At 46.9% G+C, this 18133-nt stretch overlaps 3 protein-coding genes across 4 annotated transcripts; 2 read left to right on the forward strand and 1 right to left on the reverse strand.

Moving 5' to 3' along the window:
- Window positions 1-2791: 2791 nt before the first annotated feature.
- On the forward strand, window positions 2792-6043 carry LOC135622973 (beta-glucosidase 12-like). Its single transcript, XM_065125369.1, has 13 exons — window positions 2792-3004; window positions 3109-3178; window positions 3676-3734; window positions 3802-3877; window positions 3971-4048; window positions 4123-4210; window positions 4337-4592; window positions 4655-4770; window positions 4856-5073; window positions 5152-5183; window positions 5255-5357; window positions 5447-5555; window positions 5625-6043. Exons 1-13 carry the CDS (start codon window positions 2858-2860, stop codon window positions 5791-5793), a joined length of 1521 nt encoding a protein of 506 aa, XP_064981441.1. The 5' UTR covers window positions 2792-2857; the 3' UTR covers window positions 5794-6043.
- Window positions 6044-10250: 4207 nt separating this feature from the next.
- On the forward strand, window positions 10251-13376 carry LOC103997722 (O-fucosyltransferase 20). The gene is made up of 5 exons (XM_009419027.3): window positions 10251-11320; window positions 11570-11738; window positions 12083-12172; window positions 12271-12554; window positions 12632-13376. Exons 1-5 carry the CDS (start codon window positions 10722-10724, stop codon window positions 13125-13127), a joined length of 1638 nt encoding a protein of 545 aa, XP_009417302.2. The 5' UTR covers window positions 10251-10721; the 3' UTR covers window positions 13128-13376.
- LOC103997721 (probable lipoxygenase 8, chloroplastic) lies at window positions 13134-17679 on the reverse strand. Of its 2 annotated transcripts, XM_065125370.1 has the most exons (10): window positions 17291-17679; window positions 16131-16411; window positions 15800-16040; window positions 15388-15708; window positions 15222-15307; window positions 15043-15153; window positions 14670-14971; window positions 14318-14584; window positions 13466-14240; window positions 13134-13245 (listed from the first exon to the last, which is right to left on the reverse strand). In XM_065125370.1, exons 1-9 carry the CDS (start codon window positions 17631-17633, stop codon window positions 13481-13483), a joined length of 2712 nt encoding a protein of 903 aa, XP_064981442.1. In that variant the 5' UTR covers window positions 17634-17679; the 3' UTR covers window positions 13134-13245; window positions 13466-13480. The 2 variants fall into 2 exon arrangements, with proteins under 2 accessions (XP_064981442.1, XP_009417301.2); XM_009419026.2 differs by lacking the exon at window positions 13134-13245 and having other exon boundaries at window positions 13429-14240.
- Between the last annotated feature and the right edge of the window lie 454 nt (window positions 17680-18133).

Consider the following 18133-nt stretch of genomic DNA (forward strand, 5'->3'; position numbering starts at 1 on the left):
CGGTCCGCGAGCTCGCGCGGACTCCTCATCGGGTAGGGGTCTTTGAGAAGGCCTTTCTCCTTAATATGGAGAAATATCTCGGTCCGAGAGGAGTTCAGGCCCGGAAGGGGGGACCTAGGTACCGCGTCGTCGAGGGCGGCGGCCCTGCGCCGGGAGGTGGCGGGCTGTTGCTGTTGGGGCTGCTCTGGCTTGACCCTTTTGCGCTCGTCACGCTTCCCGACCATCCATGCCTCGGCAGCGATGTACTGGTTCGCACGCTGCAACATTTCGGGTACCGAAGTAGGGGGTCGCTCCACCAGAGACCAAAAGAATCGGGTAGGGCGCAGGCCCATCATGAATGCCTGCATCATCAAAGAAGGGTGAGCATCAGATAGCCCGCGGATTTGTGTGGTGAAGCGGTTCACAAAGTGAGAAAGGGGCTCATCCTCCCTCTGGTTGAGCCCGAGGAGCATCGCCACCGACGGTTTCGGCTTGGCATGAGCCAGGAAGTTAAGCTCAAAGTCCCTGGCCAGCTGGTCAAAAGAGGCGATGGTCGCGGTCTTCAGATTGCTGTACCACGCTCGGGCCGGGCCCCGCAGGGTTGTCGGGAACGCCCTGCACATCAGGGCGTCGGACGTCCCGTATAGCGCCATTTGGGCGCGGAAAGCAGCCACGTGGTCTGCCGGATCGGTGGCACCTTCATAAGCATCTAGTGACGGGAGCCGAAAATGCGGCGGGATGGCCTGCTCTTGAATCTCGGGGATGAAGGGGGACCCCTGGTGTTGTTCGGCCCCCGGGTCTCCCCCGGTCCGGCGAACCTCGCGCTGCACCTCGTCCAGCCGGCGGCCTACGAGGCGTAGCTGGGCCCACAGTTCCTCCGCTGAGCCTGAAAGTGGGGCTACGGGCGTCGGGTGCGCCGCTGGTTCCTCCGCTCCTCGGCTCCCGGGTCGGGTCGATCGGCGCGGTGGCGAAGCGGGAGACTCGGGGAGTGGTGCGGCGTTTTGAGCGCCGGCGGGCCGTTGCCGCGGTGGGGGTAAGGTTGAGTGTGAAGACGTCGGGGGAGAGACCAGCGGGATGATGGTCTGCATTACTCCCGTAAGGGCCCGAACCTGATGCGTGAGGTCGTAGAGGGCTTCTGGTGGCACGGGTGAGGGGCCACCGGGATTGGCGATGGGAGGCGATAGGCCCGGGTCGTTGAATAATCGCCAATAGCGCTCTGAGGTCGCGGCGGGGCGCTCGTCCCGAACTCCCTCCTGTTGGGGGTTTTCCTCCGTCGCGTCGGTCGTGTGCGACCGGATGGCTGGGGGTTCGTCGGAGTGAGCCTGTGGATCGCTTGACATTCGGACCGGCCCTCCTTCTAGCGCCATTATGTTAGTGTAAACACCTTTTTTCTATTTAGTGTAAACACCCTTTTTCTTAGCCGTGACCCGGGAGGTCGTCTCGGCTCGTTCGGGGGTCCGAATGGCGGGGATCTCCCTGGGGCGGTACTCGTCTCCACCGGGGTGGTCGGGTGCGACCTCGGACTCGGGGCGATGCGGCGACTCTTCCCGGGCGGGGATTGCCGGCGCGTCCTGGTCGGGAGACCTCGGCTCGATACCTGCACAACGGTCGGGTGCGGCCTCGGACTCGGGGCGATGCGGCGACTCTTCCCGAGCGGGGATTGCCGGCGCGTCCCGGTCGGGAGACCTCGGCTTGATACCTGCACAATGGTCGGGTGCGCTCGACCCGACCCCTCCGACGATCAAGTTAGAGAGATGCGGTGGCGGTTGTTTTTGGGGAATTCAGCCTTACCTTTCCCTTCAGGCTTGGGGACGTTTATAGGGAACTCGGCATCCTCGGCTGCGCCATCCCGTCGGTCGGGGCCGTGCCTCTGATGGTGTCCGACATCGCTGAGGACGTTGCGTATGGGAACGGGGGATCGCAGGGTATGGGCGAGCTTCACCGCTACCCACTCCTGTCTCGTCCTACTGTGCTGGGTCAACTGAAGGGGCTGCGGGCTCCGCGAGGCTAACGTCCGGACGCAGACTGTTGCCCTCGTTGCTCTCCCTGGGGCGCCGCGCCTGTCCACGTGCGGGGGAAGTCGCCGGGGGGTGGGGTTTACCATTTTTTGCCATATCAGTTAGTATCAATTTATCAATCATACAACTGAAGGGCAAAAGGTTAGTGTGACATAGGAAGGAATGAATCCAGATATAAATTTAATATCATTTTTAATAAAGTCGAGAAAAGATCATTTGAATATTCTGGATTAAGATGTAAAAGAAATAATTTCTTAACAGCAATAAGGGTAACCTATGGTGAATCAGTCCATGAATGGTATCACAAAAGTACAATACAAAATTGTACTAATATTTGCTGGGGTTGCAATTGTCAACTACTATTATATTTGAATCAGTAAATTTAAGAAGGAATATATTTAGTGTCTTCGAATATCATTGAGAATGTAAAAGATTTATTATGATTTAGTAATAACAAAATGTGCTAACTATACTTCTTATACGTATGATGGGAAAGAAAAGACTGACTGTTCTCACTGTAATCAGAGATGGCCGATTGGGAGAAATAATTGCGATCTGCACCTCCATGTCTTCGCCTTGTGTCCGCTTGACCGGTTCACATAATTTGGATCACCAAAGATGTCTGCCTCTGTGCATCAATCAACCCACACAAGGCTTCGATGCCGCTCATTGCAAACCATGCATTAGCAAAACAGGTTTTACCACCACAGAAACTGCAGTATATTTGGCGATTCTACCGACCGCATACGACGTTGTGCCATCAATTTAAGACCCAGTGGCGTTATATCATGCTTTGACGTTCTCCTCTCCCCACTCCCACCTCCACTTGTTGGCGACGTTTTGCCACCTCTTGGACATCAATGGCTCTCGGACTCTGTAGCCTTCTCCTCCCCCTCTCCTTGCTGATACTGATGGTGGCAGCGCAAGAGCATACGGAGCAGAAGGATGTGCATCGAAGCAGTTTTCCGACGGGTTTCATCTTCGGAGCTGCCTCCGCCGCGTATCAGGTCGGCCTTTCATGGCTTTCTCGATCTTAATTAGTTTTCAGAAAGAAGACTTCTGGTTCTGTGTCTCTTGATCGATCATCAACTGATTTGTCTCCTGTTCACAGTACGAAGGCGCTGCTGCTGAAGGTCATAGGGGACCAAGTATTTGGGATACCTTCACCCACGATCACCCAGGTTCTCTCTCTCTCTCTCTCTCTCTCTCTCTCTCTCTCACACACACACACACACACACACACACACACACATTGTAAATTTCATAGAGCAAAACTCAATCAATAACCCCGTTCAAGTTGGCCAGCCAGTCAACAATTTGTATGTGACGAAATACTTGCTTGATGTTGTTACTTTTGGAATAGTTCTATATATGATTCTTTTATTGGTAACCCAATAACTAGTGCATCTCAATTAATGTGTCATAAGCTCAACGCTGCTGACTCAATTAATCTCTTCCATCTCCAACATGATTTATACGTGTTCTTTGTATTATTTCTGGTTGTATTGATGAAGTGTAACATTTGTAAGGTAAGAAGAAGTAGGTGTGCTATCTCTGTCTTGCGTTCAAGTATTCCACAGCGTGCGATTGACTCTACACACACCATCCTACTTGTTGCTATCGTTTGACTTGTTCAGCTAAGAGATATATATATGACATATGGCTTTGTGTTTGGCAGAAGCGATAGCAGATCGAAGCACCGGCGACGTGGCCATAGATTTTTATCATCGCTCCAAGGTAAAGTCGCAATCGTTATCCACGTGATACTCATTGCCTACCAATTGCTGATTACCGAAAACTGCAGGAAGATATGGGCTTCTTGAAATATATGGGCATGGATGCTTTCAGGTTCTCCATTTCCTGGTCCAGGATACTACCCAGTAAGAAAGCTACGAATTTGGAACGATCTCCTATCATTGGATTCCTTTCCTAGATAATGAAACGTTTGACAAGTCCTCGTTGTCTGATATCAGATGGAAGTTTGAGTGGTGGAGTAAATCAAGAAGGCGTAGATTATTACAACACTCTTATTAATGATCTTCTAGACCATGGTATGTGGCCCTTCAACATAGGATTGGAAAGGTTAGCAACCATGTAGAATAACTCTTCTTCTCGACATCGACAGGCTTGCAGCCCTTTGTGACCCTCTTCCACTGGGATCTTCCTCAGGGTCTTGAATCACAATACCAAGGTTTCCTTAGCCCAAGTATCGTGTAAGTCACAGATTTCTTGTGGACCTCAAACGTATCTCTTCTTCGAGAGGCTTGACTCATCATCAGCTGGCCTCTTCAGACAAACCAATACCTAGACTAATTGCTCACCGTGATCCAAACGTGCAGGAATGACTTCCGCGACTACAGCGAGATATGCTTCAAGGAATTCGGGGACCGGGTAAAGCATTGGATCACGTTGAACGAGCCATGGACGTTTTGCGACAGGGGGTATTCGAGCGGTATATTTGCACCCGGTCGGTGTTCTCCATGGACTGAAGGCAAGTGCACCGAAGGCGATTCGTCTCGGGAGCCCTACCTCTGTGCTCACCATCAGCTGCTATCCCATGCAGCTGCCGTGAAGCGGTACCGACGCAAGTATCAGGTAAGCAGCATATCCATTTATATACATTTAAGCTATCTTATTATATATACATTTGTCGTCAGGCATCTCAGAAGGGAATGATAGGCATAACACTGATCACTCACTGGTTCGTGCCTTACTCGAATTCCAAATCTGATGAAGATGCTGTGTCACGAGCTTTAGATTTCATGTTTGGATGGTGAGTTGTGGCCTTCACGCAAACACTAACAGGATGGCCTTCTTTACAAAATCTTGATCATGGATTTATGCGAGTTGTGGTGTAGGTTTATGGATCCTCTGACTCAAGGCGACTATCCATTTACGATGAGGGCGATCGTCGGGAATCGCCTGCCAAAATTCACTGCCAAGCAATCTAAAATGGTTCGAGGATCATTCGACTTCATCGGACTAAATTACTACACCACCTACTTCGCTAATAGCATTTCCCTTTTGACAAAACTTAACGCCAGCTACGAAACCGATTCCTACACACTCCAGAGCGGTAAACAGGCGCAGACTTCCTTCTTGTCATCTCATATTTCTGCGTATTAAGTGTTGTTCTTTCTTTCCATTGAAACAGGTAAACGACAAGGGACTCCCATCGGCACTCAGGTAAGATCAGCTTAATGTTGCAGCACAGTGGCTGGCTCGATGAGCAACTCATTTCTATGCTTGTGATGCAGGCTGCCTCGGATTGGCTATTTGTTTACCCAGAGGGCATCAGAGAGGCCTTGTTGTATCTTAAGAACAGATACAACAACCCAATCATCTACATCACTGAGAACGGCAAGTATCTGAGAATATTCACCGACACGCATGAGACATAATGTACGCACGACCAAGTCTTAATCATCATGTGTTGCTGTCCCTCTTAGGAGTCGACGAGGTCAACAACGCGTCATGGCCACTTAACGAAGCCCTACAAGATGATATGAGGGTTGACTACTACAAGAATCATCTATACTTCGTCGAGAAAGCTATCAGGTTTGCTTGCATTTGAATTGTGCTTGTTCCAGGAGTAAAGTGGAGCTGTGTGTTCGTTGGTATTGGCAGGGAAGGAGTCGACGTGAGAGGATACTTCGCATGGTCGTTGCTGGATAACTTCGAGTGGTCCGACGGCTACACGGTTCGCTTCGGGATCGTATACGTCGACTACAGGAATGGGTTGAAGAGATACCCCAAGACCTCTGCTCACTGGTTCCAAGAAGTACTTAATAATTGATCGTAGCTGTTGGGGTCTATCCTGCCACTATGTACTGGGAAATCAAATAAGGTTTTCAACCTCAAAGTCTCTGCTCTAGATAGAAATCAAGTTGTCGTTGTTGTGCGTCTAGGATTGCTAGTGATCAGCAGTACCTCATGAGCTGACACTCGTTGTCGGCAATGTATTGATGATGAGTGCTTCTTCATCTTCCTACTTGTAGCAGCGGGTGCTTCCGGTAAAGCAAATAAAGTTCTGTTTCTTCACCAAAGAGCTGATGGTGTCGATTCTATTCTGCAACTTCATGGCGATTGGCACAAGTTAAAACGCATAGTTCCATTCTTTTCTTGTTGCGGAGACTTTGCCATCGTCCTCCTTCCCGTCCCCACTTGTCTCGGTGCCCTCGATCGGTTGTCGTCTCAAGTTGCAAAAGCTTAAGATTCTTCTCGTGACGAGAGAGGCTTTTTGGCGCATCGGTGGCACACGGCACGGCAGGGCTGTGCTGCTACGGTTTGGACTTTGGAGGTTTGTGAATGTGCGCGGTACTGTCAGTGGCTTTCTTTCTCGTCAGTGCATCGGATTCCTCGTGCTTCGCTTTGGTTCTTCCTCAGAGGAGGGCTGTGTGGATGTACACTTGACGCCAAATGGAGTAGATTCGTGGACATACTAATACGAGATCCTTCGATCCAAAAGCTCATTGTAGTCGAGACGGGAAACCAAACAGCATCAAGGCGGCTAGCGGAAGGGTCCTTAACATATAGATAGAGATCTCTCTCATAAACTATAAGATCAGATGAGCCGTGTCCAATTAGTACTTGGCACGTAGTACAAATACGTTTGTACAGTAGGGTAGAAAGGAAAACTCCATGAAGAAAACTCTAAATTTTAACTTAGTAGAGTGACTAAGTGAAGAGAATCATTAAAGTATTTTATCATCATCCATCAGACTAGTAAAATTTGACATCATACTAGAGATTATGTCACGAGAGTATAGATCGAGTCGGTGAGAGAACTCAACCTACTCGATCATGAGAGTATCTAAAGACTACATTCTTGGTGTCCTACTTTCGATACCATCCAAATTGATGTGTGAATGTGGAGATATTAATAGAGGATCTCTACTGTTCAGAGTACAAAGCTACCATAATGATTTGTCAGTGCCGTAAACCAATCATACCCTCCATCTGTTTTCCGCAGCTTTTTATCTATTAGCTACACATTGCCACTCGTAGATCGTTAGTATAATATTTCTCTGCTTTTGCATTGTCTTAGCACACACTTACCATTCGGTCCTCCTCTCCACGAGCTGTGTTCGGATTGATTTGGCGTGTTCTTCTCCGAATCAGTTGTGCTTCGCATCGGTGCTTCATTTAGAACTTGGAACCCTAATTTCTTTTTTCTTTTGTAGACAGACTGACGCACCGTCCGATTGAAATCAGAAAAAGTAGCTGAAGAACACAGTCCAATAGCAGAGCAGTAATTGCTTGGTCGCGACCTGACTCATTCAATTCCTTTCCCTTAGAAAAGATTTTTCATTAATTATATATTATTCTTTATAGTTAGATATTTTTAGTATATCCGGCTTTAAACTTAAAAAAATATATTAAAATTTATATAATTATGAAAGTAAAATATATAATTTTATTTATTCTAGCATCGTCAATTTTATCAATGAAAGTATGAAAATAATAAGTAAAAAGATAATTTTAATATTCTATTTATACTTTCGATGGTGACGGACGAGGCCATCGCTAAAAGTCATGGGCGATTGCGACGGATGAGACTGGAGAGCGATGACAAAAGATGAGGTAAAAGGAGTGGATGAAAAGAATGACATAACACTCGATATATGCGTCAACAACAATGAATGATTCTTTTGTTGCTCTATATGCATTGATATCAACGTAATTGCTAAGTGGAGTCGACGTAAATACAGGGTAGTACTGATACATATGTAAATCGTCGACATCTACATCGTTCTCTTCCTCCTCTCCCTTTACTTCCTCTCTCATAATCATACTATTTTATTATTGACAACAGTCATCTATGTCCTCAGCGACATAGTTATCTTCCACCATTAAAAAATTAATTAAGATGTAAAAATTATTATTATTTATTTTTATCTGTAAAATCGATACCGAGTAAATGAAATTATATGTTTCACTTTCAACTATAGAGAATCTAATATAAATATATTAAATCTAAAAAGCAAGATAATATATTAAAAAATCTAACAAAAATATATAATTATCCTAATATTTATTTATTCCTTTTTATCTATCGCCTTCACATATCTCACAACATAATTAGAGTAAGCAAAGAAACATGGCTGACAAGATTCCGCAAGATCAATAGAACCATTGAAAGCGTATTAAATGAAGTACACAGAAGCATCTCCCACTATGGATATCGGTCGGTGGCCATAAAATTTTGTCAGATCATTTTAGATCTATATATGTATATATGTTTATATTTTTGAAACCGTTTTCATTTTTAAATTTTATATTATTTTATAAATATATATTATTTTTATATATTTTTGAGGATTTGATCGGTAATGGGATTTATGTTACGTATGTTTTGATATTTGATTATTATTTTTTTCTTGCACAATAAGATATCTAAAACCTATGAAATTGTGGTTCATGTCATTGTAAGTAATGTTCAATGACCCATCTTCAGTAAAAACTTTCCACCGTGTTAACTGTCCAATGGTTTTTTTAGTCTTAATCTAATTAATAAGAGAGTTCATAAGAACCTAAGCCAAAACCTAAATGGTCATTTTGCTCGAGTCCCAAAGCCAACTTGGTTTGAATATGATTCAATCATAAGATTAGCATCACATGAAAGGTGGATTGAATTAAACATCTATGAAACTAAATTGAATATGTGTCGAATACAAATATCTTCGATATTTAAGTCAAAAATATAAAGATAATATTAAATCGAAATGAATCAATGCATTCGATTGAACTAATCTACGTAAAGTTATTTTATAAATGACTACGCTGAGCATTAACATTTCGTAGAGCTGTTAAGCATCATTAGACTTAATCGTCTAACCATTATAGTTAGTATCAATGTATCGACCACACGACTAACTCGAGTTGACTGATAATGCATTTGAATAGGTATCATACTATTGCGACGAAGCAAATAAGTGTTCTTATACCGGTGTCATGACACTCTCCAAAGTGGACTAGATTCTAGTAAACATAGATAAAGGAACGGAATCTAAAGTGAGAACAACCACAGACACCATGAATCGAGGGCGAATAGAATAGGATGGCAAACACGACATGCATTTAATCGGTAAGGGGTGCATTAAATTTGTCTGAGCCCAACGTATATGGATGCTCACATGATGAGGCCAACACCACACCCACCTTCTTCTATTAATTAACCCAATTCACCTACCTAACCCACTTTCATAATCGCCTTCACATGCGACGTGACATGCATTTGCCACCCACAATCCATGTGTGTTATGTCAGACAAAGTATGACCACAGTTTTAATTTGCTCCTATTGAATCTTTAACCTCTTCGTCCTATTCTTAGATCTCGGGCAGCAATGCATGCATGATTGCAAAAAGAGGAAAAGCCTTGACCTTTATGTATACACAGACAAATGCATGATAATTCCCAATTAAGCGCGTAAATTGTCATATTACATTAATACAGGTAGTTCTCATGATAAAATATATAATAATAAAATAATAATATCATCTTTCCGACTCTCAAACTAATGCAGGATTAAGTTTATTTTAAGGTCTATCATTAGCTTTCCAAAGTAACCTTAATTTTTGAGTTATAAGAAATTATTCGGAAGAGTCCCGTACGATTTTATCCTTTCAAAATTTTTACTCTTCAATCGATATGAAAGTTAAATGAAAAAATAGAAAATTATAAATGAAAATGGTAGCTGTAAGCAAAAAGGGAGTAGACACATCTAACATCCAACAATCACGGACGTGTTGGTGGCAAAGTTGCAGCCGTTCATACTGTTTCCAGACCATTGACAGCCCGTGAGAGATGCATGCAACACATGAATGCACCGAAACATCGATGTTCCGAGTCGAGAGCCGCAAAGAACCGACACATTACCACCAACCATGCACCCAACTCACCGCTCTCCATTCACTAATCGATACGTTCGTCCTCCGATGATGACTGAGCCATCCCAACCCATCCCATCCCATCCCTCTCGCTTAGACCCTATGGAGCGGTATGTTTGGTCTCTCGTCTTCTCCAAAGTCCCCAATCAACGGTGGTGTTAGCTTACTCTTCCACGTTTTCTAGAGGTTTGACTGCTTTTACTGTCATTTTCTTCTGGAAATAATGACCACAGTAAATTTCGATCCACATTTGATGATCCACGTGTAACGTGGGATCTCATTTCTCGGAGTTGCTATGGGACGAATGGTCTCACCTTTAATCTTCCGACATGTAAAAGTCATGATTGATCCCATCTTTTCCCCCCTCAAAAGTCTGGAATGGTACCATTGCTCGTCATAGGATACATTAATCGCTTCAATTTTGGTGTCACATCCACATAAAAGTCCTTTATCACTTCGATGCATTAATGAGGGCTCGCCACAAGTGGTCCAACGCGTAGCAGTAAACCACCGCTTTTAGCCCCATCACGGCTCGATCCACCGTCCGATTCTTCGCGAGAGATGGGATTGGTCGACGTAGCTTCGGACCTCGCACTTTGATGCGCTCCAGCTGTCGACTTGTTGTCCCGCCACGTCTCGTTCTCGGGGGTCCTATAACTCTAAATACTCCTCTTGGGTGAGGGTGTTTTCGTCATTCAATAGGGAACGAGTTTCCAGTTCCGACCACCTTCCCTACGCCCGCCTGATCGTGATATCACTGGATTACTCCCACGTCTCTTCTTCTTCTTCTTCTTCTTCTTCCTTGTGCTCCGTCTCCCTCTGTTTGTGGTCTAATGGCGAGGGCGAAGACGAAGCATCTCTCCGACATTGCGGTGCCGTCGCAGCTCATCCACTCGCTCTCCGCCTCCGCGTTCCACACGCTCCACCTGTCCCCCAGGAAGGCCCCGCGTCAGGCAGGCCACCGCTTCCCCTCCCTCGCCCGTAGCCCAAAGTTCCTCCTTGTGTCTCTCTTCTTCCTCCTCGCGCTGTTCCGAACCCTCAGGATAGGGTCCGAGCTGGACCGTCTCCTCCCCTTGTCTCCCGCACCCTGCTCCTCCTCTTCCTCGCCGGAACCCGTACGGTCGGCGTTAGAAGTGGCGGTGGAAGGGGGAGGAGGTGGTGTCGGTGTTGGTGCCGGAGCTGTGGAGGGGGAGTTCTGGAGGCAGCCGGACGGGATGGGCTACAGGCCGTGCCTTGATTTCAGCAAGCAGTACCGGGAAGAGACCGAGGCGGCGCGGGGAGGCAGGCGGCGGAAGTACCTGCTGGTGGTGGTCTCCGGTGGGCTCAACCAGCAGCGGAACCAGATTGTCGATGCGGTTGTGATCGCTCGCATCCTCGGGGCGGCGCTCGTCGTGCCCGTTCTGCAGGTCAATCTCATCTGGGGCGACGACAGGTGCCATTCTGCCTGTTCATATCTCTACTTCTCCTAATCTAAGATCAAAAGCTCATCTTTGCCTCTATCGTCTTCTCTCGCTACAAATATATCTTTTTCCCAAAGAGGCATCTATGTTTGGCTATCTTAAGCTCATTCATCGAAACATTACTAGTAAATGTACCATGAACATGATCTATATCTGCACCTCATATGAGGACTCGGTTTTATGAGGCATCTTAATTTCTGCTCTGTTCTTTGATCGGGCAGTGAGTTCTCTGACATATTTGATCTGGAGCATTTCAAGCGGGTTCTCGCCGACGACGTCAAGGTGGTGTCGTCGCTGCCGTCGACTCATATCAGAACAAGGCCGGTGGAGGAGAAGCAGACACCTCTACACGTCTCCCCTCAATGGATCAAGGACAGGTACCGGAAGAGAGTAAGTGATTCTTCTTCTTCTTCTTCTTCTTCTTCTTCCGGTCTCATTGCTCTCTGGTTGGATGCAATGGGATATTAGCTGTGATCCACTTGTTCACTAACATATACTTCTTGTCTGAATCCATCTTCCCGAACTGCATTATTCCATTGTTTACTAAAACATGTTAGGTGTTTGTAGCCACAACTCCTCCAACCACCGATGAATGATCGCCAAAAAGCAGTGATGAACAGTGATATTAGTTCATTATTCCATACTTCATTACAAGACGGATGAATTGAATTATCACTTACCCTTCGACGGTGAGGGAGTACTGAATACAACCTCTCGTCTTGTTCTTTCTGCAGCTTAATCGAGAGGGGGTTTTGCTTCTCAGAGGCTTAGATTCAAGGCTATCAAAGGACCTCCCACCTGATCTGCAAAAGCTCCGATGCAAAGTAAGTAATCACAAGATCCAACCCTTCCATCCTTGCACATTCTCCACAAGTCTCCCTGACATAGTACTGATGCATATACTTCCCTCGTGTCCCACAAGGTGGCATTCCATGCCCTGAGGTTTGCTGCGCCCATCCAGGAGCTTGGCAACAAGCTCGCCATGAGGATGCGGAGCAAAGGGCCTTACCTCGGGCTGCACCTTCGACTGGAGAAGGATGTGTGGGTGCGTACCGGTTGCCTTCCTGGGCTAAGCTCCAAGCACGATGATGTTGTCCAGCGAGAGAGAAAGCTCCGGCCGAAGCTCCTCACTGGGAGGTCCAACATGACTCACCACCAGCGCAAACTCGCCGGGTTCTGCCCACTGAATGCTCTTGAAGTAACCAGGTATAGGAAGAACCAGGAAGCAAATCTTTGATTCTATTACTTGTTTTCGAGTTACTGACGACAATTCTTCGATTCAGATTGATCAAGGCACTCGGAGCTCCCAAGGATGCAAGGATATACTGGGCAGGCGGCGAGCCATTCGGAGGGCCGGAGGCCCTGCTGCCATTGATCACAGAGTTCCCGCATTTGTGCAACAAGGAGAACATCTCACAGCCCGGCGAACTCGAGCGATTTGCGAGCAAATCTTCGGTGCTTGCGGCGATCGACTACATCGTGTGCGAGCAGAGCGACGTGTTCATGCCGTCACACGGAGGAAACATGGGGCACTTGATGCAGGGGCACAGGGCGTATGCCGGGCACAGAAAGTTCATCACCCCCAACAAGCGGCAGATGCTCCCATATTTCGTCGACGCTTCTTTGCCGGACTCGGAATTCAATCGGATCATCAAGGACCTGCACCGAGGATCGCTAGGACAGCCGGAGTGGAGGACCGACAAGGTTGGCAAGGATGTCACGGCCTACCCTGTTCCCGAGTGCATGTGCAATGGAACAAGCACGAGTGCAGCGCTATAAGGACACACTACTGCCGATTGCTTACTCTCGACCGATTCCAATCTGCCGAAGCATCAACCTTCAGCGTCTAATGGCCAAAGTTTTGGCTGAGCGGCTACAGATACACGGAAGCGAGCCTCTGCATCATGTAATCAGAAGTCATTTTGATGCACGGAACACAACCGAGGAATGGAATTCTTTCTCAGAGTTTTCGATGTCATAACTCATTTATGGATGATAAATTCGATTCTTTCTATGATGGCGTGTATTGCTGCATTGTAAAAGATGCTACAGGCGATTCCAATCAATCAATAAATAGAAATATTCGAAGGTAAAAAATGTGATGATAGTTAATCTACCAGTATATATGATTGTTAGATGGAGACACTGTTAGGAATCCCCATCCCTGTAATTCCAGGCTTAGAGAACGGCTTCATGAGCTCGTAAGGGACGACGCCCGCTCCGACTCTGTTCTTCAGCTTAGGATCAGAATTCCGTGAATCGATGATCCCCTCGATCTCCCTTATCCTTCCATTGAATCTCTCATAGGCTCGTTGGATTACCGGATCTTTCACCCACGCCGCCTCCAGCTCGCTACCCAGGTACTCCTCGTCCACCGAATGGCTCGACAGCACATCCAGCACCGCCATCACCACCGTCGCTTGGATCTGGCTAGGCAGGCATTCAAGAAGTGATACCTCCGGCTTCCTCAAGAACCTGACAAAATTCTCCTTCTGCGCATCCTCCGTGGGCATGTTGGTGCGCGCGATAGATGGGCGATTCGGAAAGTAGCCTCCGAAGCCGTACTGCCCAAAGTTCACGGCGGCGTGGTGCGCCGACGCTACCCATATGATGGTGGTCAGGGTGTGGATGAGGCTCTCTAACGTGTTAAGTTTCGGCCACCATGGCTCGTCCTTCTTGTCGCCGTGTCCCTCGGTCCGGACCTCGTCCCACCACCTCTGGAGCTCATAGTCGTCGGTGATGTGGCTCGGATCTGGGTAGTAGTGTGAGACGTAGTCCTCAACCCACTGCTTGATGGCAGACCAGATCAGAAGGCCGTCGTTCGCGAATGGGTAGTCGTCGACGGTCAGCCGCAGGCCGTGCTCGGCTGTGGGGTCCTCAACAGCCATTCCCCTGAAATGAACGGCCAGTTTAATCCATCGTTTGCTAAGGATGACTTCCAGTAATCCGCCTGCTGTAGTGGTTAGTACCTTCGGATCAAGTCGGCGGGCAGGGCTTCCATGTCGAAGCGCCAAAGCTGGTCGTAGGCGACGGAGCTGATCTCCATGGAGTACTTGAGCGGGGAGAACGATATCTCGATGATCCCCCCGCCGTTTATGAGGGCCTGCCTTGCAAGCGCATTGATCTCCATGGTGTACCGGAAATGGGGGTGCAGCAACCGGTAGATCGGGTGCATCTCGCTGAGCTGCCGATGCGCCGCGATGCTGTAGGGCTCGACGCAACAATGTGTTCTTAGCCTGCGAGTCAAGTCACAGTTCAGATCGGTGCCGCAAGAACAGTAATCGACAATGCTAAAAGAAGGAGAAAGATGATGAACCGTACCAATGGCTGATGAGCTCGTGGTGGCACGAATCGTGAGCACGCACATGCGACTTTGCATGCCTCCATAGCCAAGCCCCGGTTGCGTCCCGACGAGGACGGAACACCTGCTTCCATTGGGGCCCCGTCGCAGAGGCTGGTATAGTAAGCTCGATCGCAAGCGGCCTCAGAGTGCCATCGTTGGTGAGGAAGAAGATGGTGCGAGACCCATACAACGTGGTGCCTTCTAGCTCCCGCACCTTGTGCACGTACGGCAACAACAGATCATGGTAATCTAACATGAACAGCCTCTTATTCTCGATTGCCTGACGAAATTAAGCAGACCTATGAGGTTCCTTTAAACACCTAATGTTGCCCTTTGATATTTAGTCAATACCTCATGCACGGTCATGACTCCGTTTATCTCTTCCTCGATCATCTCCTCCGTTATTGCTGACTCAGGAGGTCCATAGACCTCAGGGTCGAGTTTGCTTAACAGAGGAAATTCCTGCCCGATGGTGGAGATGTTAGATCATGATTCACAAAGATGACACGATAGCAAGAACTGGTCGTCACCTTGATCAGCTCAATGGCATAAGGGTTCACTCCGGCCAACGTTTGGCGAGCAAACTCTTCGTCCCTAAGCCATGAGAACTTGTCCCCTGCAATGGATACACAACGGAGCGACCTTCAGCAAACGCCAATGCGCGAAAGATAGCAGTCGAAGATAACAGGAGGTTACTCTCGATCATTTCAGGTGAATCGAACAGCAGCAGTTCCTGAGTTCCACCGGTAATGGCATTTACCAAACGAGGAAGCAAGCCTTGGAAGAAACCCACTCCTTGTCGCTTTGGCAGTGTCAAGCCATCGCCGAACAATGAGTCAATGGCATTGAAGTGCGGGAATCCGAGCTTGGCATCGATGACAGCGGTCTGGATGGAGGGAATAGCCGCACGAAGCGCCGATCGCAATGTCCTGGACGAGAAGGTCGCTGATTTGACCTCAGAGAAGGCCTCGTCTCTTGGAACGTACACGAAGCCGCTCCTTGTTTCCGATTCTGGATCTGTTTGCATGCCACAAATTATACTCAACGTACGTACTACAAAGCACCGTAACTCTACTGTACTTCCTTTCATGTCAACATATCTGAATACCTTTCTTTGATCTCGGGCGGCCTGTCCTACAGCGCCTCGGATACGGGAACTCCTTGCTACCACCAAGAACTGGTCTGGTTTTGCTCACATCATGATCTGGATCACCTAGATCATTATACAGATCGTAGTCGTAGATCCTCTCGAACGCCTTTCGCTCTCCCTGACCGTCTCCTCTGATGACTTCAAGCTCTTCTTCCCTCAATCTGCGAAGCCCAGCTGGTGTTTGGGCAGGCAGGTATGACTGATTCCAAGCACAGGAAGCACATTTAGGATCAGTCGTCTATGCAATTCAAATATGTGCGCGCCCACACAGACACACACACACATATACCTTGTTGACGAAGAACAATCTCTTGTCCGTGTTGTCTGACTTGGAGTGTACCCATGATTTGCATGTTATAGTGAGCGTAGTAGCAGTAGCAGTATGATCGCTGGCGTCGAGCTTGATTTCCTCCAGAAACATCTCCTTGCGGTGCTCGTTCACTACAAAAACCCCTCCAATGTCGCCAAAATCCTTTGGAACTTTGAAGGTAGCCTCGTACTCGATCTCATCCCCATGTTGCTTAGCCTTTTTAGCATAAGCCTTGACGGTCTCCTTTTCCCGTCCAGTCTCTTTCACATAGTCAAACAACGAGTGAATTGAGTCAAAATATGGACCACCGGACTCATGCATGCGCGGAATTAATGCTTGGTAAGGTATTGTGGTTTTGCTCGTCTTCTCTTCCCACTTGGATGAAGATATTCTCTAGCCACCAGAGCTCTAATAGCCTTTCGTTTGGCTCACTACAATAACAGGGAATGGCGCAACGTACGTCTTCCATACGTGTCTTATTCGTCCGTAGACTTTTCTTGGACTATACGACGTCTTTTGGTTAGCGTCACTCTGCCCAAATCGTTGTAGGTTGATTTGTACGTCGATGGTAGGGAATTGCAGTTCATTGTTCTTGCGATGGTTTATCTTTGTGGCACCATGTTGAATGAGAAACCTGGAATTTGGCCTCGGAGAATGCATCTTCAGGAAGAAGATTCCCAAGTTTGGGGGTCATGTTTTCTATTTGTATTTCACAAATGAAATATGGTGGGATCTTCCTCTTTTCAGTACAAAAAATAAAAGAATCACTGGATCGACAATTTAGATGAACCGAACCTATTCTTCTATCAAATTAGACTTGAAAGTTCCTAAAATAATCAAAAAATAATAATAAATCAACAAAGGCAAGGAAGATCAATGGAGTAACTATTTCTATCATATTTTCACGTGGTTTCTCAGATCATTTGGCAAGCCAAGCCCAACTAGAACGACTCCAATTCATCATGCAAAATAATCAAGTTTAAAGATATGTGATCAAAGAGAAGGACTCCTCATGGTTTAATGTTTCTATCTATCGATGCGGAGTAGAGAAGAAGAAAGGGAGAGAAAAGAGATGCATGTGATGATAATGGATGTTTCATGGGCGGATAATGCATACAAATGTGGCTACGAAAGCTTACTGGGATCCAGCTCGGTGCTGACGAGCTCGAGCAAGAGCGTTTTGCCGAGCAAATCCTTGACGTCGTCGATCCCGCGCGGCAGTCCAAGGTTACTCAGCAAGCCGCCCACCGTCACCTTGACGGTGGCGACCGCTTTGATGGCCAAGACGGCATCCGTCTCCGCTTGAGAGGACCGGAATTCCTTCAACGCGCAGCGTATACTGCGCACGCCGCTCCTCTTCGAGGTCTTCTTCGACCTCACCAGCACCGCCGGTCCGTGGGGTACTCCACGGCCGGAAGGAAGGGAGCCGCCATGGCAGAAGAGGAGGGAGGAAGCATGGCGATTGAGTTGAGGCGTCAGCATATTCTAAAGATAAGAGAGGGCGGTGAAGGTTTCGCAACTGCGTCGAAGACGATTGGCTTACGGTGTATATAAAGACGAACTTGCGTGGTGGAACAGTGGGCTTAGCTTAACCCATACGACATATGTGCGTGTCCGAAGTCAAACAGGGATTTCGTACGAAAGTATGGTGGGGGAACACATTTAAAATGCAAATATATTTGAAACATGTGTCGAGGGTTTGTCCGGTGAGAATACATTTCAAAGGTGTATCGGCGTCTAATATATATTTTAAATATGAATTGATATTTAGTAATTTTTTTAAAAAATCAAACTTGCTTCGATGTTATATTTACGAGATGTTAATTTAATTTTTAAAATATTATATGATATTATCTAAAATTATAAGTTTGTCAAATTTAGTAAGAAACAAATAAAATTTATGTCTTTGTAGAATTTTATTTATTTATTTTTAAAATTATTTATATTCATTTATATTATTTTAATTTATATTTATTATATAT

This window comes from Musa acuminata, chromosome BXJ2-9 (genome assembly GCF_036884655.1).
Source record: "Musa acuminata AAA Group cultivar baxijiao chromosome BXJ2-9, Cavendish_Baxijiao_AAA, whole genome shotgun sequence".
In the NCBI taxonomy this organism is placed as follows: domain Eukaryota; kingdom Viridiplantae; phylum Streptophyta; class Magnoliopsida; order Zingiberales; family Musaceae; genus Musa; species Musa acuminata.

Coding starts and splice junctions, on each gene's coding strand:
- LOC103997721 (XM_065125370.1), bottom strand. CDS start 17,633: ATGCTGACGCCTCAACTCAATCGCCATGCTTCCTCCCTCCTCTTCTGC. Junction 15,709..15,799: donor CCGCCCGAGATCAAAGAAAG/GTATTCAGATAT, acceptor GCATGCAAACAG/ATCCAGAATCGGAAACAAGG. Junction 14,585..14,669: donor CACGAGCTCATCAGCCATTG/GTACGGTTCATC, acceptor CTTGACTCGCAG/GCTAAGAACACATTGTTGCG.
- LOC103997722 (XM_009419027.3), top strand. CDS start 10,722: ATGGCGAGGGCGAAGACGAAGCATCTCTCCGACATTGCGGTGCCGTCG. Junction 11,321..11,569: donor CTCATCTGGGGCGACGACAG/GTGCCATTCTGC, acceptor TTGATCGGGCAG/TGAGTTCTCTGACATATTTG. Junction 11,739..12,082: donor AGGACAGGTACCGGAAGAGA/GTAAGTGATTCT, acceptor TTCTTTCTGCAG/CTTAATCGAGAGGGGGTTTT.
- LOC135622973 (XM_065125369.1), top strand. CDS start 2,858: ATGGCTCTCGGACTCTGTAGCCTTCTCCTCCCCCTCTCCTTGCTGATA. Junction 4,771..4,855: donor TTAGATTTCATGTTTGGATG/GTGAGTTGTGGC, acceptor GTTGTGGTGTAG/GTTTATGGATCCTCTGACTC. Junction 5,556..5,624: donor TTCGTCGAGAAAGCTATCAG/GTTTGCTTGCAT, acceptor TGGTATTGGCAG/GGAAGGAGTCGACGTGAGAG.